We start from the raw sequence: 24,324 nt of genomic DNA, 5'->3' as shown, positions 1-24,324 counted from the left end.
CAAGTTCCTGGGTTGAAAAGGACACGTCTTGGACTCTTAAGAGGAGTGAGCCCCATATCCCATGCAAAAGTATCAGGGCTTTTCAGAGAGGGTAAGGATCTGAATTGAGTTTCTTGGTTTTACTGTATTAAGCTAATTTTAGGGTTCTAAATTATGCTAATCAGTGGAACGACTGGCCTCCAGAAGACTTGGGTGCTCCATCACTGGAGGTTCTTAAAGAAGAGACTGGACAACCATTTGTCTGAAATGGTGTAGGGTCTCCTGCCTGAGCAGGGGGTTGGACTAGAAGATCTCCAAGGCCCCTTCCAACTGTTATTTAGTTATTCTGCTACAGCTTTCATGTGTTCCCCATCAGAAAACAAGAAGGAACCAAGCCACTATATGTTCAGCAATTAGTTTGGTGTAGTAATGGAGGTGCTGGCCTAGAAAGCAGGAGACGGCATGAATGCCAGCTGGGCAATTTTGCGCCAGTCACTCACTTTCAACCTAACTCACCTCCCAGGGTTGCTGCTGTGAGGAACATAGGAGAAGGAATATTTTGTATGTTTGCCACCTTGAATTATTTAGAACCATAAGTGGAAGGGAGGGAGGGAGGGAGATGAGAGGTAGGGAGGGAAGGAGAAAGGAAGATGAGAGGAAAGGGAGGAAGGAAGGAAGGAAGGAAGGAAGGAAGGAAGGAAGGAAGGAAGGAAGGAAGGAAGGAAGGAAGGAAGGAAGGAAGGAAGGAAGGAAGGAAGGAAGGAAGGAAGGAAAGACTGTGGGTGGCTGGATGCTTGCAGGTTGCTAAATCCCGCCTTGGCCCATGAACTCTAAATTAAAGTTAGGATTCCCAAATGTCAGTTTGTTCCTCAGGAATATTCTAGATCAGGGGTCTTCAAACTTGGCCCTTTTATGACTTGTGGACTTCAACTCCCAGAATTCCTCAGCCAGGCACGCTGGCTGAGGAATTCTGGGAGTTGAAGTCCACAAGTCATAAAAGGCCAAGTTTGAAGACCCCTGGATCTAGGTATTCTCCAGCAGGCTCCTTCCAGATGAATCAGCACTTGCATATTTGGAATTTCGAATTCGCAGTCAGCATAGTCTGCTAGCAAACTTTCTATCTGCTGCAGGAGTTGTGGTGAGGTTTTTTTGTTTTTGTTTTTTTTGAGCAGAGAAACAACATTTACGGCCTGGGCCATGAATTGGAAGCTTCATTATTGCACTGAATGTGATCATTCTCCCTCTGCATGGCTAGTCACCCTCCCTTATGGAAAGCACATTAGATAACTATCACTACTACAAGGGGGTGCAGGCCCAACAAACACTACTCTTAAGATACTCCAGGAAGAAACCCCAACAAGAATTATGAAACACAGTCTGAACAGCTTTTCAGGAGAAGAAAACAACAGTACTGTTTTTGACTCACAAAACTTTACCTCACACCCTCCCTCCCCATCACACCAAGATGCTCATATCTTGACAGGGAGACCTTTGAAGTGACAGATGCTATTCCTCCCTACAGTATCTTGATTACTTATTGCAGGAGCCATCAAGGCTGGAAGCTTCCAGCAGCTGAGCCCCTGTTCCACTCCCTGTCAATCCTGTCAGAACTACTTTGGCTGGGCTTCATTTTATAAACCCAAATGCCTGTTAAAGCAAATACGACTCGCCTTTCCTGGCATGTAAACAGCAAAACCAATAATCCTTGGAAAAGGAAGAAAAATCACTTATTTACAATGAAGGCATATGAAAAAGCCCATCAATGTGATTAGCTGACAGACCCTTCACCGGCAGTAATCGTATCAAAAAAAAAAGAAAAAAAAGAAGTGGTAACTCAAAGCGATTGCTGAGTAAAGCCAGCATTTTGGTGGGTTCAACTTGTCCTGGAGGATAACAGCATCCTGCCTAGGTAACCCTTGGCAGACTGAAGAGGAGCTGACTTATTAAAATAGAAAATCTCTTTTATTAACTATTACTTTATTTAGAAAACTGCAACCCAAATAGGAAACTATAGCTGGGTGACTGATTGCCGGGATCTAAATTTGCAATCTGGCTTTGGATTCAATGTCCAGGTGACAATTGTCTTCTTGCACTAACAGCAGGGTCACAAAAATGTATTTTGTGTGTCTGGCATTTCTGCTATCACTTCACTGTTGTTAGTTGTGAAGTCGTGTCCGACCCATCGCGACCCCATGGACAACGTTCTTCCAGGCCTTCCTGTCCTCTACCATCTTCTGGAGTCCATTTAAGCTCACGCCTATTGCTTCAGTGACTCCATCCAGCCACCTCATTCTCTGTCGTCTCCTTCTTCTATTGCCCTCCATCTTTCCCAGCATCAGGCTCTTCTCCAGTGAGTCCTTCCTTCTCATTAGGTGGCCAAAGTACTTGAGTTTCAACTTCAGGATCTGGCCTTCTAAAGAGCAGTCAGGGTGGATCTCCTCTAGGACTGACAGGTTTGATCGCCTTGCAGTCCAAGGGACTCGCAGGAGTCTTCTCCAGCACCATAGTTCAAGGGCATCAATTCTTTGGCGCTCAGCCTTTCTTATGGTCCAACTTTCACAGCCATACATTGCAACTGGGAAAACCATGGCCTTGACTATATGGACTTTTGTTGGCAGGGTGATGTCTCTGCTTTTTAGTATGCTGTCTAGATTTGCCATAGCTTTCCTCCCCAGGAGCAAGTGTCTTCTAATTTCTTGGCTGCAGTCCCCATCTGCGGTGATCTTGGAGCCCAGAAAGATAAAATCTGTCACTACCTCCATTTCTTCAATTATATTTTAAAGCAGTGTTTCCCAACTGTGGTCACTTGAAGATGTGTGGACTTCAACTCCCAGAATTCTGGGAGTTGAAGTCCACACATCTTCAAGTGGCCACGGTTGGGAAACACTGTTTTAAAGGTAGTGCCTGTTGCAGAATAAAGCTCTTTGCGCCCTGCTCAATGAAAATGCATGCCCACTTGCTACTGCAAGTGCTATTATCGTTTTTCTTGATAAAATAATTTTGGTCAGAAGGAAAAATACGGAGCAGGTAGTTCTGTAGTTTCTTTGCCCATAGCCGAAAGACGACATGAGGTGCCAAAAGGCGTAAGCAGGAAGGCTGCAGGAAATTGACAGAATCTGCAAATCTGGAGATCTGCATGGTTGGAAGATGTGACTCAGGGTTGAAATAATTTTTACACGGGACACTAGGATGTTCCTCTTAACATGTCATTTTAGTTTCATTTCAGGAAAAACAAATAAAGTTGCTGCCACTCTCGCTGGAAAGCAAAACTAGGACAGAGAACGTACAAGGTAGCCCTCGAGTTATGACCACAATTGAGCCCAAAATTTATGTCACTAAGTGAAACATTTGGTAAGTGAGTTTTGCCCCACTTTACGACCTTTCTTGCCACAGTTGTTAAGTGAATCACTGCACTTGTTAAGTCAGTAACTTGGTTGTTAAGTGAATCGGGATACTCCATTGACTTTGCCTGTCAACTGATTGCACAACTCCGGGACACTGCAACCGTCATAAATATGAACCACTTGCCAAGCATCTGAATTTCGATCGCGTGACCATCGGGATGCTGCAATGGTTGTGTGAAAAACGATCATAATCGCTTTTTTCAGTGTTGTAGCTTTGAATGGTCACTAAATGAGCTATTATAAATCGAGGATTACGAGTATTTGCAACAGGCCTGTAGAGCGTTTGACTTCAAAGTCATCAAAAAAAACCCCATAAGGTGTTTATAGTTTCATATTGTGCAGCAGTTGTGCCTATTTCTAAACAGGAGGCCCTTTCAGACTGTCATTCGTGCCCTAGTCGCAAAGTCGGAGGCCCTTCCAAATGTGATAAAGAAATAAAATAAATCTTAACTGGATTCTTTATGTATAAACGAATGAATGAATTCCAAGCTGGCTCAAAACAGAACCGCTAAAACACAGTCGCTGCTAGGTGCCAGAAATATCACAGGCGGAAACTGACCGGGAAGTGAAGAATTCATTTAATTTTCCTAAAATAAGCCAGTAGACAGAAACAAAACCCTGTTTTGACCTGCACAAACATGGAAAAATGACCATGTGGCTCAAAAGTTGTACAGGTTTCTCCAAGCAGGTCGTAATAAAGCTGATCTGAAACCCAGAACACGTTGGTCTTTCTGGGTTTTAACTGAGACAAATGGGGGGGCTCTCAATGGGACGGGGGCACCTTGCCACTCTCTCCCTCCTGTGTGGTTGTGCACGATGGGAATTGCGGGAGTTGAGCTCCATGCATCTTCAAGTGGCCACAGTTGAGAAACAGTGATCTAAAGCACCAGCTCGCTTGCATCTTCAGGTTTACCGATCTTTCCAATCTACTAGAGAAGAGGTCCCCAACCGTTTGGGCACCAGGGACCGGTTCCGTGGAGAGAGGGGTTTTTCGCGGACCGGAGGAGGTGTGGTTTTGCATGTTGCCTGCATCCTGCAGATGGGGCTTCACTTGTTTGCACGGACCAGTTTCTGGCATGCCGCAGACCGGTGCTGGTCCACGAACCGGAGGCTGGGGACCACTGTACTAGAGCAGAGGTCCCCAACTTTTTGGGTACCAGGGACCGGTTTCATGGAAGACAATTTTTCCAAGGACCGGGGTGGGGGGAGGTTTCAGGATGATTCATTATATTTATTCTAAGTTTTCTAAATAAACAAACCAATAAATAATGCACTTTATTACTATTATTATTACACTGCATTAGATTAGACCAGTGACTTTCTGCTTCTAAGAAAGTGGGAAGGAAAAGAGGCAATCCTAAACTCAGCTTTCCAGCAAAACAAACCAAAGACCCAGCACATTGAGAAACCATTGAGACCCAGTGCTGAGAAAACCATTCAGGGAGAGGGAGAGAGAGGGGGGAGAGGGAGAGAGAGGGATAGGGGAAGAGGGAGAGAGGAAAAGAGAGGGAGAGAAGAAAGGGAGAGGGGGAGAGGGAGGGAGAGAGGGGGAGAGAGAGAGAGGGAAAAAGAGGGAGAGGGTGAGAGAGAGGGAGAGAGAGAGAGGGAGAGGGAGGGAGGGCACTGCGCAAGCCCAGCAGCCTTGGAAAGGTGCAGATGAGAGAGGGATTCTCTTGGAGACAGCTTCTCCCCTCCCTCCTCCCCCATTGCAAGCTGGGTAGGAGCCCGCTTGGCTTGCAAACTTGAGAGCTGCATGAAGAAAGGAGCTGAACACACATACACACCAAATTAAAGCAGGCAGAAAATTGCCAAAACATGCTTAAAATGAAAGGTAGCTTCTCCTTGCCCCTATTTGCGCCCCGATAAAGCACCCTCACAAACACATACCTAGGGGGGTGGGGAAATCGCCCTGCAACAAGGTTTTGGGGAAGCCCCCGGTTGCAAGCTGGGCTGGCGCGTGCTTGCCTTGCAAACTTGGAGACTTGCGCGAAGGGAGCACGAGCCTAGCTGGGGTGCAGGGAGGGGGAGAGGAGGAAAGTGAGGAAGAGAAGGAGGAGGAAGAAAAAGTAGCAGGAGGGAGAGAAAGCAGGAAGAGGAGGCGGCGTAAGAAGAGAGAGCACAAGAAGCAGGAGGAGAAAGGACGCTGAGCTCAGATGTTGCAAGCGCAGCTGCTGGAGAACCTTTGCACTGAGCAAGCCAGCTTCTGCCCTACCACTCTCCCGCCCCTGCCCAGATCCCTACAGACATGCCGCATGCCTCTAGCTGCATGGCCCAGTTCCTAACTGGCCATGGCCCGGTACCGGTCCACAGACCAGGGGTTGGGGACCCCTGTCCTAGAGAATCATAAATCAAATCAGTCGACCTGCGCCACTAAGCGCGAGAAGTTGCGCTAAAGCCCCACGGATTTGCTCCCAGGGAGCAAAGTTTCCCAGATCAGTTCTTCCATCTCTTAGCGTCTACAGGCCTTCCACCTGCTTGACCTCTGTCTGCAAAGGCCTCAACGCACAGCTCCCAGCGTGGTTCACTTACGTGGACTAGCTGGAATGCACAAAGCGAAACCCTTCTTCTTCTGCATGAATAGCACTTCAGGTTCAAAGCCTCCGGTCAGCTGGAAGGAGACCTGCCTAATCATATTAGATCAACAGCCGTGGAGATCCGTATCAGGTTAAACCTTGGGCAAGCCTGGCCCCTTGGTGTAACGCTATGAATTATGAAACCCTACTTTCTCCTGGCCAAGTAAAAGGTCTTCTCATACATCTATACCAGGGATAGGCAACCTTGGCTCTTTTATGACTCGTGGACTTCAATTCCCAGAATTCCTGAGCCAGCTTGGCTCAGCTTGGAAACCTCGCCCTTTCCCCTCAGGGTGGCTGGCTCAGGAATTCTGGGAGTCATAAAAGAGCCAAGGTTGCCTACCCCTGATCTATACGAATGAAACCTGCTTATATTTCTCTTAAGGAAAAAGGCTAAGATGCTCCTCGTGCAAACGTTACGCGTTCAGAAAAGTACTGTCAACGGTTCGTTTAGTGACCGTTTGAAGTTACAACGGCACTGAAAAAAGCAACTGACGACCGGTTTTTTTTTTCATGCTTATGACAGCTGCAGCATCCCCATGGTCGCATGATCAAAATTCAGACGCTTGGCAACCGACGCGTACTGATGACAGTGGCAGTGTCTCGGGGTCACGTGCTCCCCTTGAGCAGCGGTAGGCAACCTTGGCCCTTTTTATGACTCGTGGACTTCAACTCCCAGAATTCCTGAGCCAGCCATGCTGAGGGGAAAGGGAGAGGTTTCCAAGCTGAGCCATGCTGGCTCAGGAATTCTGGGAGTTGAAGTCCACAAGTCATAAAAGAGCCAAGGTTGCCTACCCCTGCCCTTGAGCAACCTTCTGACAAGCAGCATCAATGGGGGAAGCCAGACTCACTTAGCAACCATGTGCTAAGTGCTTAACAACCCCAGTGGTTAGCTTAACAACCCCAGTGGTTAGCTTAACAACTGTGGCAAGAAAGGTTGTAAAATGGGCCCAAACTCACTTAACAAGTGTCTCACTTAGCAACAGAAATTTTGGGCTCAGTTGTGGTCGTAAGTTGGGGACTACCCCTATTTACTAATGGCTCGAGGCCCATTCCCAAGGACGACAGAAGAGGTAGCTTGGGTTTTTTTTAATAAAAAAATCTTTCCACATCTTCCCTATTGTTTGGCATTAGGAGGGCAGCATTTAATCAATAGCAGCCCCCCCCCCCGTTTCTTTGGCCGTGGCTTTTGTGCTCTGCTCATTTGTGCATTATTTGTGGTGAGGTAGCTTAACATCAGCAAGAACATCAATCCTGATTTTTGTTTTCATCCTTTACTCCAGTCTGGCACTTGTAGCCAGCTTTCATCCCCTACAGCTAATGGTTGCTTGGTTGTCTCCCAAGCAATTAAAACAAATATAAGCAGGATAATCTCCAGCTGTAGCATAATCTTAAAATGTCTTTTATCTCTGAGAATAGCATGTCACAGTCCTCGCCATACAAAACACTCTCGGGCTTACAAAGAATAAAGCCTTCAGATGATCTCTTTTAAAGTACTAATTTTTGCTCGGCTTTTTTCACCCCAAGCGGGGTGCCTCCAAACATATTTATTTTTATTGACTGATCTTATTTTTTTTAGGCCACTCATCATCTTAATCCCTGGGTGTTATACAAGAGGCTAGGTTGGGAGCGGAGTTAATGAGCTGGCTGGAACGCTGCAAGAATTCTACACATCTTGAATTTATTTATTTATCTCTAGCTGCCCATCTCAATCCAACCGGACGGCGAATAATACCACAACAATTAAAACCACAATAATGATTACACATTGTCTGAGCGACCAGATTTGGCTAGAGCAGGGGTAGGCAACCTTGGCTCTTTTATGACTCGTGGACTTCAACTCCCAGAATTCCTGAGCCAGCCATGCTGAGGGGAAAGGGGGAGGTTTCCAAGCTGAGCCATGCTGGCTCAGGAATTCTGGGAGTTGAAGTCCACCAATCATAAAAGAGCCAAGGTTGCCTACCCCTGGGCTAGAGCAAGTCAATAGCCTATGTCCATGTTTTTAATTTACAGGCACTCCCATGTCTAAACTGTTTCTCCTTTCTAAAATCTGCTGCATATTTGCTGGATGGGGAATTCTGGGAGTTGAAGTCCACACACCTAAAAGTTGCCAGCTTGAAAAACTCGGCTTTACACACTTGTCTTTAGTTGTGTCATTTGTGAACGTTTTCATTCCCTGCCGAAGAGTTAAATTGGTTGAAGGGATTGGGTATGTCTAGTTTAATGAAAAGAAGGATTAGGGATGACATGACAGCAGTGTTCCAATATTTGAGGGGTTGCCACAAAGAAGAGGGGGTCCAAAGCACCAGAAGGCAGGACAAGGAGCAATAGATGAAAACTAATCAAGGTGAGAAGCAACACAGAACTGAGGGGAAATTTCCTGACAGAACAATTAATCAGTGGAACAACCTGCCTCCAGAAGCTGTAAATGCTCCAACACTGGAAGTTTTTAAGAAGAGACTGGACAAACATTCATCCAAAATGGTATAAGGCAGGGATAGGCAACCTTGGCTCTTTTATGACTCGTGGACTTCAACTCCCAGAATTCCTGAGCCAGCCATGCTGAGGGGAAAGGGAGAGGTTTTCAAGCTGAGCCATGCTGGCTCAGGAATTCTGGGAGTTGAAGTCCACCAGTCATAAAAGAGCCAAAGTTGCCTACCCCTGGTATAAGGTCTCCTGCTTGAGCAAAGGGTTGGAATGGAAGACCTCCAAGGTCCCTTCCAACTCTATTATTTTGTTAATCTGTTATTCCTTACAATGCAGAGTGAAGTCGTCTTTACCTCATTCTCAGTGTTGTTTCTAAAATACTGCAAGAACACAGGAGGCACCCAGAGTTAATCAGGGCTGTCCCCACAAAAATAAACTAGCTACTTTATTAGCCCCACTGTCTTCCATCTCTTCAGATGGGATGGGCTCCACAATTGAGCCCAATTTTCTGTTGTTAAGCAAAACAGTTGTGAAGTTTTACCCCATTTTACAACATTTCTTGCCTTCCTTGTTAAGTGACCCACTCTAGTTAAGTTAGGAACATGACTATTAAGTGAATCTGGCTTCCCCATTGACTTTGCTCGTCAGAAGGTCGCAAAAGGGGATCACGTGACCCCAGGACGCTGCAGCCGTCATAAGTACATGCCAGTTGCCAAGCATCTGAATTTTGATCACGTGACCCTGGGATGCTGCAACAGTCGTTAAGTGTGAAAAACTTATGTCACTTTTTGGGTGCCGTTGTAACTTTGAATGGTCACTAAATGAGCAATTGTAAGACGGGGACCACCTATATCTGAAATTTCCAGGTGTTTCTCCATCACCACATTGCTTAGAACAGGGGTAGGCAACCTTGGCAACCTCAGGGACTTCAACTCCCAGAATTCCTGAGCCAGCCATGCTGAGGGGAAAGGGAGAGGCTTCCAAGCTGAGCCATGCTGGCTCAGGAATTCTGGGAGTTGAAGTCCACGAGTCATAAAAGAGCCAAGGTTGTCTACCCCTGGCTTAGAATCTTATTTATCTTTTAAACAGCAAATTTCCCTTCTCTGCAAAGGTTTTAACCCAGAACACACACAAAAGCCAGGGCTAATTAAAACTCCTCTCCTGAGAAGCCATTTCGACTGAGCCCGCACAAAATTTCCAACCTCTGAACTAAACAACTTTCTGGGAACAAAGCTTGGCTGCTTTGATTTTTCCTTACTTTCTCAACTTAGGAGCACGCAAAAACCTGGAACGCTTCCCTCTGAGCACTTCTGTGATCAGGAAAACAAAGTGGCTTGCTTAAAATTCAAAAGTATTTCTAATTGATGCTGAACAACCCTTCCAGATTTGACTCCGTTCACAGGGCATCCTCTGCCATGTGGAGCTGAGAAAAGTAAAAATATATATATAAAAAATGTGCCTCTCACTTTTAACACAACAGGGCTTTATTGGGAACAGATCTGCTTTCAAAGGAGAGAAAGCAGATGCCTCATTAAAACTCACTCTTACCTCCATTAGTTACTTTTCCTTGTGAAAGTCAAGCAATCCCGTATTTCTGAGCAGTAGATTTTAGAGATGTCTTCACGTCTGTTCGCAGGCAGACATGAATACATTTTTATGACCTCAACGTGATGGATATCCTTGAGACAGATATATTACAGCTCAGAGCAGCTTCACTTACATAGTGCAATGTTTCAAATGGGAAAAGGGGTTTTGTTTTTTGGTTCTTTTTAAGAATAATGAGCATAGAGCTGCATTTGGTTTTTCAGTCCTTCAATTTAGCTCAGGGGTCTTCAAACTTGGCCCTTTTATGACTTGTGGACTTCAACTCTCATAAATTCCTCAGCCAGTCCACAAGTCATAAAAGGGCCAAGTTTGAATACCCCTGACTTAGCTCATTCCCCACACCAGTGTTTCACATCAACTCCCAGAATTTTCCAGCCAGGATCCAGAACCTTAAAGGTACCAAAGTTGAGAAATACTGCTACACACCATCTTTTCTTCTTGTTCCTTGTGTGTCTAACCACACTTGGCCAAATAAACAACAAGGAGATCCTATACCAGTGATGGCGAACCTTTGAGAGACCGAGTGCCCCAAAACCACCCCCCACCTGTCCCCACTCAACCGTGCCCGCTGGACCACCCACCCCCTCCACAGATCACCCAGGCAGCCCAGCAGCGCCATGGTGGCCATGCCCTCCGCCCGTGCCCTGCAGCATCATCTGCGCACGATGGGGTGCAAGGGTTTGTTCCCACTGCCCGGCTACCGTGTCCTTGGCTGCGCAGCATTGCGTGGGCCATGCCCGGGGGCGACTGTCCTCCGGAGGGCTGCTGGTGAGGAGGGGGCCATCGGAGGAGGGGGGGCTGGGGCGACGGTGCATGTGCCCACCACTGTCCTATACCATTCCAGATTAAGCAGCTGTCCAATCTCTTCTTAAAAGCCAACAACGTCCACAATTTCTGAAGGCAAGCCGTTCCACTGGTTAATTGTTCTCACTGTCAGGAAATTTCTCCTTGGTTCTAGGTTGCTTCTCTCCTTGATTAGTTTTTATCCACTGATTCTCGTCCTGCCTTCAGGCACTTTGGAGATTAGGTTGAATCTCTTCTTCTTTGTGGCAGCCCCTCAAATATTGGAATACTGGTATCAGGTCATCCCCTAGTCCTTCTTTTATCTAGAGTAGCCATCTTACTAAGGCTTTATCAAGTTTTATAAAGCCTCATATATAAATACTACACATATAAATACTATAAATATACTACACACACACACACACACACAGAGAGAGAGGGGGGGGGAGGGAGGGAGGGAGGGAGAGAGAGAGAGAGAATACACAGACATAAACACATATAAAGATCTGGACTTGGACATGACACATTTGAGCTTAGGACCATCCCAACATGTCCTCATCCAATCTGCAACATCTCTCTGACTCACAAATCTGAGAAAGAAGTTACATATTATGGCTCACATTTAAGCACTCAAATCTTCTCCTTAGCAAAAGCCTGAAAAAACCCCCGAGTAGTATTCCATTTACAAAGGCCGCATTGGAAAAAAAAAATGATTGCCAAGTAATGAGTTGTTATATTTCTATTTCATTTTGTGTTGAGTTGGAAGGCTACTCCTAACTTGTAAATTTAGCATACATCAATAGAGAGAAAAGGCTGCATTAACCAGCAGCGATACCGTCGAGTAGCTATGCCTATGTGATAGTGTTTAAAACGTATTTATTTGGATATATATGACTGGCAACGTACTCTACTCAAATAAAAATCAGAGAAATGGAAGCCCGACGTTAGCAAGCCTGTTTTGAGTGCAGTTTTTTTAAAATCTCAAATGCTACCGTTTCAAAATGCAATGCGGGCCCTTCAAGACTTGAATCATCCAATTACACCCACTCTAAAAACCCAAGAAGAATGTTGCCGCGTGCGTGCCTGTGCAACAATGCAGCATCATTTGTCCTGTGATTGATAACTGCAGAGCATCACAAGCACAGCTTGGGTGCTCTCAACCTCTGAAAGAGGCGCCACAGCTTTCACAAGCAGAAGAATTTCTCGGCAATACACTTTTTAGGGCTGCTGTTCTCTTTCTTATTGGACTCGGGAGTTCGTTCAACTCAGTCCTCACCTGTGGCTTGAAAACATGGACAGAATTCCAGCCTTTCAGTCAATGCTCTCCTGCCACAAATTCATACAAGCCCCCCATTTTGGGAGGAAGAGGGGGAGACGGCTGCAACAACAGTGAAAGAGAAACGGCAAAGAAAACAAAACGACAAAAAGGAAGAACTAATGACGAAAAACGAATGAGTAGAGACCCTTGAGATTTTAACAAGGACTTCATGCACTCCAATGGCAATGTGTGCAGTCTTGCATGTAAAGTTCAGAAGTCTTACTTTTAGGTGCCTTTCTTTTAATTTTGATTCACAACCCCTAAACTCCATGAATTAGCCAGCAGCCTCATTCAAAGATGTGGGAGCAAACCTATCCATCATTAATAAGTGTGCTACTGTGGAAACATTAAAAATTCCTTGAGGAATTGATAGAAGGGAATATTTGTAGCACAGGGTTGAACCTGTGGGGTCCTTCGTGCTCTTAAATCTTGTTTTTTTGCAGACATACCTAACTAGTTACCATCATCAGCGCTAGAAGGGAGTGGTGTTTGCTCTCTGTTCATGTACAGGTGACTTGTCCTGACAGTGTTGTTGACTCATGTGTTGTTGAACCACAAAACTCCCACCAGCATTGACAGGACAAGCCACTTGTATATAAAAAGAAAGCAACCCCCCCTCCCTTGTAGCACTGATGATGTTACCTAGTTGGGCAATGAAACATCTAAAATGACAAAAAAAAAAATCCAAAGCTCAGAGAGCACCAAAGACCCTTGAGGACCAACTTATATTTTTCTCCATTTCTCCTCTCCTCTCCTCCCTTCCTTTTCCTCTCCCCTCCCCACACCCTTATGCTGAAATGGCTATTTCTTGAGAATTCCAAAACCATACGTTTAATATCTTATAAGAGACAGTTAAGAAATCAGGATAAAAGCAATCCTTCCTTTTTTACACTGGATGGGAAAGAAATTCCTTCTTTTTCTGAAAGCTGGTCACATCTTCTGAGTTTTAGTAACAAACTTCATTCTCTGCCATGTTAACTCTCTTGCAGCATCTGTCACTGCCATGAATGGCTGATCATAAGTATCTTGGTAGTGATCTGAGCGCTATTAAGCAGATGGTAGCGCTAAATCCAAATGATGTAGTACATCTCCCTGGTGGACTCTGTTTCTATACTCTACCATTATTCCATAATTCCTCTGTGATAAATCTTATGTATGCTAGAGAACATTAAATAGCGGGCTGACATCAGCAACAGATTTATCAGCAATGGTTTGCATTTGCCCCTATTATTGCCTCTGCAAACACTTGTGTGGGAGGCGGCAAAAACCCACAAGGCTCGCACAGCCCAGTGGCCTAATTTTGTGCACAGCAAGTGTTTTGCGCACAGCAGATTACACATACTAGGACAGCTTTGTCTTTACAAAACGCATTTAAAACACAGTTTGTGGACTACGCTTGTTACAAATTCCGGTTTTCCATTTGTTTCTGTTCAGAAGGACTTTATAATGGAATTGTTCTGGACCAGTCAAGTAACCAATTCTTTTGGCTTTGACACTAAGATTAGTGGAATGTAGTTCAAGAAGACTTATAAGGGAGTTCCACAATGCTGTCTAATTTCATTTGTAGCACAAAGATTAACATAGGGAGTTACATGGAAGCGGTGCAAAGATCAACCAGCCAGTTACTTTAAAGAATAAAAACTGAGCAAGTTACAAAGGGTAGCATTCAAGAAATGATGGTTTAAAGCCTCCTAGCTAACCTCGCTTACAAATATCCAGCCGTTTTATGTCTTTAATTTGGAGGATCAAAATATATTCTGAGTACTGAATAGATTCTCCCAAAACAACCAAGTTCAGAGATATACAGTCTTCAACATCTACAACATTTTTTGGGGGGAATTCAGTTATTGTGGCTTTCCAGATCGAGGGCGTCGTGACGTGTTGCGACGTATCACGATCTTTTCCCCCCTGGGGTGGGCGCGGCTTCTGCGTGACACATCTGGCCCATGGGCCAGCAGTTTGACACCCGTGTTCTAGACGGCCTCTGCATTGGCTTGTCTCAATTAAAGTTATGCAAATTGATGTTAATCTCCTCTGAACATTATTGCCCATGTCATATTTCTCTGTAGTCAATGGAGCTGAGTGAATGAAGCCAGGCACAAACCCCAATGGATCTTATATACCTGCAGCCAGTTGTCAAAAGTAATTCCTCTAAGTAAATAAATCCATCTATCCAGCCATCTCTCTATCTTGCTACAATATCTGTGAATTACAATGCATTGAATTCCCTTCAAAAGAACTAGAAGAATAGTTAGGTAGTAGCGGCTGAAATTGGCTTCCAGTTTGTAAGGTAATCCTTTAAATCATTTTAAGTCTTCACAATTACATTTTAGCTCAGCCTTTTAAAAAAATCCCTCCAATGGCATTTAAAAGCTTACAGCACCTGAAATACCGTTCCGACTGCTTCAGTGCACAGGCATATAGACCTTCCTGGCACAAAAATTATGCAAGGTAGCAATAAATAAAAACTTAACATCTAATTTGTCCAGGGCATTTTGAAAGAACGCGACACTATCCGATTATTCGTAAAAGTATACTATTTCTATACCGTTTTTCACCACAGGAAAACCCTGAAGCGGTTTACAAGCAGCCATAAAATTATCCCAAAATAAAACTAAAGAAGTAGAAGGAAAAGAAGGTAAACGTGAAATAAAAACGAGGCAAGGGGCGAAATTTAAAATATAGAAGTAAAATGTTGGTCATTAGAAGAGAAATGCTAGGTGGGGTTATAATGAAGACATCCATGGTGTGAGTCAGCACTGCAAAGAGGTGAGGTCAACCGCGAATATCGACATTAACTGCAAGAAAGCTCATGTCGCTAACAGGCTACAGCAAGAGAACCTCTCCTAAGTCCACAGGCTGTATAGGCCAGGGGTAGGCAACCTTGGCCCTTTTATGACTCGTAGACTTCAACTCCCAGAATCCCTGAGCCAGCCATGCTGAGGGGAAAGGGAGAGGTTTCCAAGCTGAGCCATTCTGGCTCAGGAATTCTGGGAGTTGAAGTCCATGAGTCATAAAAGAGCCAAGGTTGCCTACCCCTGGTATAGCCCAACATAATTGAACTTTCTGAGGGCATAAAGCAGTGGTTCTCAACCTTTTTAATGCCGCGACCCCAACCGGTCGTAAGTCGAGGACTAAACCGGTCGTAAGTCGAGGACTAAACCGGTCGTAAGTCGAGGACTAAACCGGTCGTAAGTCGAGGACTACCCAACCGGTCGTAAGTCGAGGACTTTCCCTGCCCAGGAGCACCGCGCATGCGTGGTTCCGCCCCCTGCGCCGGCCGAGGCATAGCTGGAAGCGGCAGAGACAGAGCAGGCCGACCACCAGCTGGCCCAGCCCAAGGGAGGTAAGGCACCCGCCGGAAAAGGGGAGAAAAATGGCGGACAAAAAAAATGGCGGACAAAAAAAATGGCGGACAGCCTTGCTTGGCGACCCCCATGAAATGGTCGAACGACCCCAAATGGGGTCCCGACCCACAGGTTGAGAACCACTGGCATAAAGTCATCAATTTATATACCCAGATACCTACACGCTATTTTGCTCCAACATGAACACGTCCTTCATTTCTACAACTGAAGAGCTGGCATGATGGAAAGGGAAAGGAGACCCTCTGGTTAGGCAGGATCTCCTGAACTCTTCCCAAATGCTTTGGAGCGAATCACTGTTTTTCCCTACCCAAAAACTCCATTAACTCTCTGACATCTTCAACAGAAGATAAGTAGGTAGGTAGGCAGGCAGACAGACAGACAACCTTTATTGTTATTTTTTTTTTTTACTGTGGGCACAACTGGCACGCATTAAAAATGAAATTTTGTTGCCTGCTCTCAAAAGCGTACACACACATAACACAGATTTTAAACATGCCACATACAACACATGTATAAACCTACACCCTTCCATACAAATAACATATAAATATTAATCGCTGTCCGCCAAACTATCCTTCACAATCCAGCCAGCCACAGCTGAAACTTCCAACCCTGTTAAAAGATGGCGATTCCAGCTAAGCGCGTGAGAGGCATTGTTCCCTTACCTTTGTGCCGAAGTGTTATAGCTGTTATCATAGGAATCGTAACTCTGTTCATCATACGAAGTGCCGTAACCATCATCATATTCCTGGAAAGGCAAGCCCACATAAAGGCAGCATTACAATTCAAGAATTGCATCAGAACATCTGTCTGACTGAAAGAAAGAAAAAATCACTCTTTCCTGGACTTAAAATTCAGAGAGAGATGCCGGCGAGACTGATTTAAGCACTCGGTAAAAATTAGCCCATGTCTAATTCAGTGTCTGAAAAGAAGGAAAATGGAATTGCGGGTCCCACAAGGCAAGCAAAAATCTAAGGAACATCTGAGGGGGAGGACATGGGAAACTATTCATCAGAAAATTGTTTTATCTTTGCTTATGGTCAAATTAACTGCACTGGACAAGGGAAAATAAACAAGAAAGGGGGGGGGAATCAAGCTAAACAGATCTCCATGGAGATTCTCAGTCATCCAGGTCATGGTTGTCCCAAAGGTGCTTTTTCAAAAGGCAACTGGACTTTCTTAGTTTTCCCCTGATGTCATTTTGTTTCTCATCCAAGAAGCTTCTTCGGTTCTGAACTGAAGAAGCTTCTTGGATGAGAAGTGAAACGTCTTCAAGGAAATTCAAGGAACTCCAGTTGCCTTTTGAAAAAAAAACACCCAGGGGAGAGGCAACACAGATGCTAAAATAAATATGCTACATTGAGAACGTTTATTACGTATCAAACTACATACTGACCCAATTTTCCCAGCATCCCAAGCAGCAATGACTACAGACAGAATCTGGCATCTTCTTTAGAGATTATGTACTATGCAGAGAACATTTGTCTCAATCAAAGAATAAAGCAATAGCATGTGTGACGGTCTTCATTTCTCCATGCTTGAAGGGCATAACCACTATGGCACTGGAACCATATCAAATCTCCTTTCCAGTAATATTAACATGGAAGGGAGAGAATTTAAACTGATCTTTGATAAGGATCTTCCTATGTTTCCTAGGCTATTGGCTGGGATAAAAGGCTTTCCAAACAAGGCGCCGAGATGCAAACTGAACTCAGATCTTTCTAAAGATTAGGATCAAGGATCCACTGCTTCACCAGGGTGCTCTCAAAGACAAGGAAGATCAACCCCTTGGCTGAAATACCGCAAGATTTTAAATCCAAATCAATTCCTTTCCTTCAGGATGAGAGAAAAGTATCGTGAATGAGCAAAGAAACAACAGAGTCATCAATCAAGATCAATTTTAGCCAGCATTTTGTATGGCAAAATATCATCCAATCCTCTAAAGCAGGGATCTTCAGAGTTGGCCCTTTTATGACGTGTGGACTTCAACCCCCAGAATTCCTCAGCCAGGCACACTCTGAAGAAATGAATCCAGATACCAAACAAAGTTAAGGCTTGGAGATTCACCAAGACCAGGGGCTGGCAACCATAAACACTCAAAGAGCCACTTGGACCCGTTTCCTACAAAAAACACTGGGAGCCGCAAAACTTGTGCGTGGCGCCAGAGGGGGGGCTTGATTGAAGAATTTAATTAAAAAGAAACAGAGGGTGCTGTGCATGAATTTTCTCTCTCTCTCTCTCCCTCTTTCTGTCTCCCTCCCTCCCTCTCTTTCTCTCTCTCCCTCTTTTTCTCTCTCTCTTTCTCTCTCTCCCTCTTTTTTCTCTCTCTCTGTCTCTCTCTCTCCCTTCCTCTCTTTCTTTCCTCTCTCTCTCCCTGTCTCCCTCTTCCCGATCTTCTGCTCACCTGGCAAGCTGGCTTCACGCTATTCTCCAAAAAGCTGACACACATTCTTATTGGGCTGGCTCTCTCCTGCCCTTCCTGCTTCCTGCAGAGACACAGCCAAGGCAGGAGCCCCACCCAATAAGCTTGTCAGCTCATCGAAGAACAGCGTGAGGCTACTCTCTTTTTTACACACACACAGAGAGAGAGAGGAGAGAGAGAGAGAGAGAGAGAGAGAGAGAGAGAGAGAGAGAGAGAGAGAGAGAAGGGAAGCGCAAGTGCCTCTCTCTGTCTCTCTCTCTGCAAATGGCAGAGGAGGCTGGGAGCTGCAGGAGAAGGCTCAAAGAACCACATGCGGCTCCAGAGCCGCGGGTTGCTGACCCGTGACCAAGACATTCTAAACGCGCTCCAAAAAGTTGGCCTGGACTTCTTCTAGAAGGACAAATCTGTGACTTGTGTTTTTGCTCTGACACATTTAGAGTGGTGGTGATGTAACCACAAGCCCACCTACGAGTGTTAGCAACTCTACTGGCCTCTCCTCCATACAGGTGACCTCTTCTCCATACAGGTAAGGATGAAAATCCTGGATGTTCAGTCTGTGCTCTACAGCAGCCATTAAAGTTTCAGCTATGCCTGCAGCTGGCCAGTCTCTTGGTAACCAGGATTATTTTTGTTTTATCATAGTTGATGGCCAGTCTTCTCTCTCTGCAATCCAAGGCAAGACCTTGGAGCCTCTGCCTTAAAATCCATTTGTGTGCTCAAAAGGACTGCATAAAGAAAATTGAGACATGGCTGCTGGCTGATTCCGGAAGGGAAAACCCAGGTTTTGCTGAAATGATGGAAGGAATACGGAAATGAAAAGAAGGGGATGCATCTTTGCATGTGAGAAGAATGGGAAAAGTAACGTCAGTGGTTGCATTGAATCTGCCTTGAGTATTTTGATGCAACAGAATTAACAGAATAATAAGAGTTGGAAAGGACCTTGGAGGTCTTCTAGTCCAACCCCCTGCTCATGCAGGAAACCCAATACCATTTCAGACAAATGGCCGTCCAGTCTCCTCATAAAAACCTGCAGTGTTGGAGCATTCACAACTTCTGGAGGCAGGTTGTTCCACTGATTAGTTGTTCTAACTGTCAGGAAATTTCTCCTTAGTTGTAGGTTGGTTCTCTCCTTCATTAGTTTCCATTTATTGCTTCTTGTCCTGCCTTCAGGACAAGAAATATTTAGGACAATAACTATTAGATATGCCCTTGTTTATTTCATTCGTTACATTTTGCTAAACTAGCTTTCTCTTCCCTTCCTCACAATCCAAATAACATAATCCAAACTGAGCATGCTTTTATTTTTATGAGACCATTAAAGGCTCGAATGTGTGAAAGGTATTTGTCTGTCATGTGCAGGTAGGCTCTGATCACAATCCATATCTTTACAACACAGAACATCAGAGCTGGAAGGGACCTTGGAGATCTTCTAGTCTAGGGGTAGGCAACCTTGGCTCTTTTATGACTTGTGGACTTCAACTCCCAGAATTCCTGAGTCGGCATGGCTGGTTCAGGAATTCTGGGTATTGAAGCCCATAAGCCATAAAAGAGCCAAGGTTGCCTACCCCTGTTATAGTCCAATCTCCTGCTCAAGCAGGAGATTCTATACCATTTCAGACAAATGGTTGTCCATTTGTCTTCTTGAAAACCCTCCCGTGTCGGAGCACCCACAACTCCTGGAGGCAAGTTGGTTAATTGTTCTCACCGACAGGAAATTTCTCCTTAGTTCTACTGCAGGTTGCTTCTCTCCTTGATTAGTTTCCGTCCATTGCTTCCTGTTCTGCCTTTAGCTGCTTTGGAATTATACTATTTTTCTAAATATGCAGAAGAGGTTTCGACCATTTACCATTCAGTAAATTCCCCCGTGTCCTCAAACAGGTGCACAACCTCTATCTACCAGACCCACGGCAATGGTGATTTATGTAGGAAGCTCCCAGTTTTGCCCAAAGCTTGTTGAGTGCTGCCCTTAAATTTATAACAAGTGCTAAGAGACAGCATTCTTTAAAGGTAGTTGGAATACTTTTCTACCAGGTGTTTGTTGAAAGTGCTTGTGAAGTGTTGGCTGATACCTCCTGAATCCAGCTTGGGGCTCTGCCAAACGGGCTTCTGAGCCAACCAGTTGACTAATTTTCCAAACAGATGCCTGGTTTACACTTCGCTAATTGGATTTCAAGGAATAATTGGGCAGAACTTTGCTGGGAAGAAAAAAAACAAAACCCCACCAACTCTGGCCAGTGCAACAAACACAGCCAACACAGTGCTAGGCTGCATTAACAGAGGGATAGAATCAAGATCACGTGAAGTATTAATACCACTTTACAATGTCTTGGTAAGGCCACACTTGGAATACTGCATCCAGTTTTGGTCACCACGATGTAAAAAAAAGATGCTGAGACTCTAGAAAGCGTACAGAGAAGAGCAACAAAGATGACTAGGGGACTGGAGGCTAAAGCATATAAGGAACGGCTGCTGGAATTGGGTATGTCTAGTTTAAAGAAGAGAAGGACGAGGGGGGACATGATAGCAGCGTTCCAATATCTCAGGGGCTGCCCCAAAGAAGAGGGAGTCAAGCTACTCTCCAAAGCGCCTGAAGGCAGGACAAGAAGCAACAGATGGAAACTAACCAAAGAGAGAAGCAACCTAGAACTAAGGAGAAACTTCCTGACAGTTAGAACAATGTATCAGTGGAACAACCTGCCTCCAGAAGGTGGAATTTTAAATAGCTTTCTGGAAAAGTGAATTTGAAGAAAAATGAGACTCAGCAAACTTTTTAGAAAGGCAAAATAATCTCCCACAGGAGCTCGATCTGTTCATATTTTAGATTGGGCGTTATCTGAGTTTCCTGTCCTTGTACCTTTGACCCTTGAGTTAAAAGACCTGCGAAAAGCTAGATGAGCCCTCTCAATTTTAGTGACAGCCAGCGGGTGAGTGTTTAAGATGCTGGAAAGAATTGCAGAGACCCAGGTTTAAGTTTACCCTCCTTTGAAGAAACTCGGCGGGTGATTTGGCCCAACCTCTCTCTTTTTTTGTTGCAGCACAACAGAGCTCACAAAATTGTTCCTGTAGGGGGAAAAAGGGATGAGGGATGCTCGAAGGCTGATCTGAACTCCTGGAGGGAAGGGAGCATAAGACCATCCAGCAAATAAAATGTCTGCTATCACATAATCCATTAAAATGCCACTGCAACTCTGGGTAGTAGCTCAAATCATACAAAATAAATAAATTATTATTATTATTATTATTAAATTAAATTTATATCCCGCCCTTCTCCTTGCGGACTCAGGGCGGCTGACAATCGATTAAAAATACACAAATGACAATTACAGAATTAAAATTAATTAAAAGGAAATATTTAAATATAGTCTAATTAAAATATAATTAAAACCCCCTCTAAAAATTACCCTAGGCCAGTCCTGCAAGCTGGAATAGCCATGTCTTAAGGGCGCGGCGGAAGGAAGGGAGATCAGGGATCACCCTGATCTCTGGGGGTAGTTCATTCCAGAGGGTGGGAGCTCCCACAGAGAAGGCCCTCCCCCTTGAGGTCGCCAGCCGGCACTGTCTGGCCGACGGCACCCTGAGGAGACCCACCCTGTGGGAGCGTACAGGTCGATGGGAGGTAATCTGCGGCAGGAGACGGTCTCGAAGGTATCCGGGTCCGATGCCATGGAGCGCTTTGAAGATGATAGTCAACACCTTGAAGCGCACCTGGAAGGCCACAGGCAGCCAATGCAGCTCGCGCAGCAGCGGTGTTATATGGGAGCGTCGAGTCCCTCCCAACACCGCCCGCGCGGCCGCATTTTGGACTAGCTGGAGCCTCCGGGTGCTCCTCAAGGGGAGCCCCATGTAGAGAGCATTACAGTAGTCCAGGCGGGAGGTGACAAGGGCATGAGTGACCGTGCGTAGGGCGTCTCGGTCCAGAAAAGGTCGCAACTGGTGAATCAGACGAACCTGATAAAACGCCCCCCTGGTCACGGCCGCCAACTGATACACAATACACAAATAAATAAATAAATAAATCCTGCTGACAGGAGCTTCTTAGGTATTGCTCGATAATTAAATTACTTTACCCACTGCAGTATTCTAAAAACAAGAGTTCTGGATTTATTTATTAAACAAATTTATATAGCCACCCATCTTGTGAGCGAAGTGGACCCTGCGCCTCGTGTCACAGTCAATTTTGAAAAAAAGACAGATAAAAGTAGCCCTCAACTTATGACCCTTTGTTTAACGATGGTTCAAAATCACAACAGCCTCAGGGAAAAAAGTGATTTAAGGCCTGTCCTCAAATTACAACCGTTATATATCATCCACAAAGTCATGTGATTGAAATTTAGGCAGTGGGCAACATATACAACTGGTTGTAGTGTTCAGGGGTCACAATTTGCAACCTTCCCAGCCAGTTTCTGACAAGCAATGTCATTTGGGGAAGCTAGATATGCTTAATGATCACAATGATTCGCTTCATGACCGTAGTCAAAATGGTCATATAAATGGGACCAATCGTGGGGTGACTCGCGTAACAATTGTTATCAGTTAGCGACCAAAATTCCAGGCTCAACTGTAGTTGCACGTTGAAAGACTGCCTGTATAAAAACTGGCATTTAACATTTTAATTTATGAGAAAATCTCCCTCAAAATCTGTTGCACGTTGTCCAACCATGACACTTGCTGAATTCATACATCTTAATTTATATGATATCAGATGGCGTCCCCATCTGATATCTACGAGGGGTTAAAATTCTCTGAAAACCATGTTTCCGTTTGGCAAAAAAGATCTTTTGCTCTGCCATGTTAAAAGCGCTTCTTTCACAGAATTTGCGGATCCCTTATTTTTTTTGCTAATTTGTACTAGTTAATTTGATAAATTTCTGGCAGTCTTCCAAAGAAATAATGTAGGATAAACCTATTACTCTTTCATTAAAGATTTTACTAACTGCTCAAAAATAATAATGTTAAGATTTTGTAAATTCATATGCCTGCCTCCGTATTAAGCGTACTGCTACACAGACATAAACAGCCAACAAAGCTATTAAAAAAATCAGGAGGAATTCTAACCTTTATTTACTGCAAGTTTAATTTTCTTTTTTGCTATGAATTCAGACAGTTATTGCCCAAATATCTCCCTGGTCCCTATCCTTACATTCCAAGCACTTTAACAACTTCGTGTTTGCTGACACAAGCTGCCTTTTAAATACAGAAGGATCTCATTAAGTTTATTTTGCTCATTTCGGACATGAGAAGAAAAATGGAACTAATATTTAGGAGAACATGATACAAACATTGACCTTTGCAGATTCAGCAAGATAGCCCAATGCACGATGCTCAATTACCTCCAGACTTGGAAAAGTTCACCTACCAGCTTTTTAACCATTTTTAAAAGACCTTCTTGAGGTCGACTTTCCTTTTTTATAAATCTAATGCTAGGACATTTCCTTGGTTATCTAAGACATTCTTCATCTGGCTAGCGGCACAATGGGGTATAGTTCTAACGTTTTAATTCTTGCAATCTGTTTTCCAACAGATGCTGCTGTCAACAAGTCAACGTGTGCCACGAGACCACTTTGCAAAAAATGGATCTAATGAGAAACAGTTGGTTTGAAGGTTATTAACTAACAACCGCCTGCATTCGTTCATTGATCGGTTTGATGTAGTAATTATTCAGATCAGAGTTATGATCTGGTGGTGTTTCTTGAAAAAAAATCACTGCTGCTAGCTGTAGGCAAATTTTGTTGGGAAACAAGCAAACGGTTTTGTGATCAGAAAGGTCGGTAGTCACTGCAAAAGGAACACAAGAGTAGTGAGGCCCAATCCTTGGAAGCATAAACTGATAGTATCATGAGGGACAGTATTCGGAGAATAGGTTACACTCTGCACTAAGTTTCTGCAAGACAATCATCAGGATACGGATAATCCTTGAACTTACAACCATTCCTTTAGCAACTGCTTGAAGTTTATAACAGAACTGGGAAAAAAAATGACTGACGATTGTCACGATTGTTGTTGTTGTTGTTGTTATTATTATTATTATTATTATTTAAATTTATATACCGCCCTATCTCCCTTACGGGACTCAGGGCGGTGAACAGGCAATAATAAAAATCACAGTAAATATTACATAAAAGCCTGCTCTAAAATATAAGACCCCTAACAAAACCCAATCAAAACTACGCCAGGCCGCGTGGAACAGATGAGTTTTCAGGGCTCGGCGGAAGAGGCGCAGGCCCGCAATTGTACGTAGGTGGGGGGCAGGTCATTCCAGAGGGCAGGAGCTGCCACAGAGAAGGCTCTCCCCCTGGGGGTCACCAGCCAGCATTGTCACAGCATCTCCACGGTCACGTGATCAAAATTTGGGTTTCTTGGCAACCGCCATGCACTTGCAATGTTTACGAGGACCATGGTCGTGTGACAGCCATTTGCAACCTTTCCAGCTGGCTTCTGACAAGCA

The 24,324-nt window shown here is 44.5% G+C and overlaps 1 protein-coding gene across 1 annotated transcript in view; it reads right to left on the bottom strand.

The window, feature by feature from the left end:
• The window catches only part of KHDRBS3 (KH RNA binding domain containing, signal transduction associated 3), a 121,195-nt gene that overhangs the window by 5,862 nt on the left and 91,009 nt on the right, over positions 1 to 24,324 (bottom strand). Inside the window, exon 7 of the mRNA XM_015826928.1 lies at positions 16,123 to 16,205. Within this exon, the coding sequence (XP_015682414.1) occupies positions 16,123 to 16,205 (83 nt within the window). The remainder of the gene's footprint in view (positions 1 to 16,122; positions 16,206 to 24,324) is intronic.

The sequence above is a fragment of the Protobothrops mucrosquamatus genome, unplaced genomic scaffold (genome assembly GCF_001527695.2).
Source record: "Protobothrops mucrosquamatus isolate PMUCROS unplaced genomic scaffold, P.Mucros_1.0 scaffold3387, whole genome shotgun sequence".
Taxonomy (NCBI): domain Eukaryota; kingdom Metazoa; phylum Chordata; class Lepidosauria; order Squamata; family Viperidae; genus Protobothrops; species Protobothrops mucrosquamatus.
This window is presented reverse-complemented; position numbering and strand designations above follow the sequence as displayed.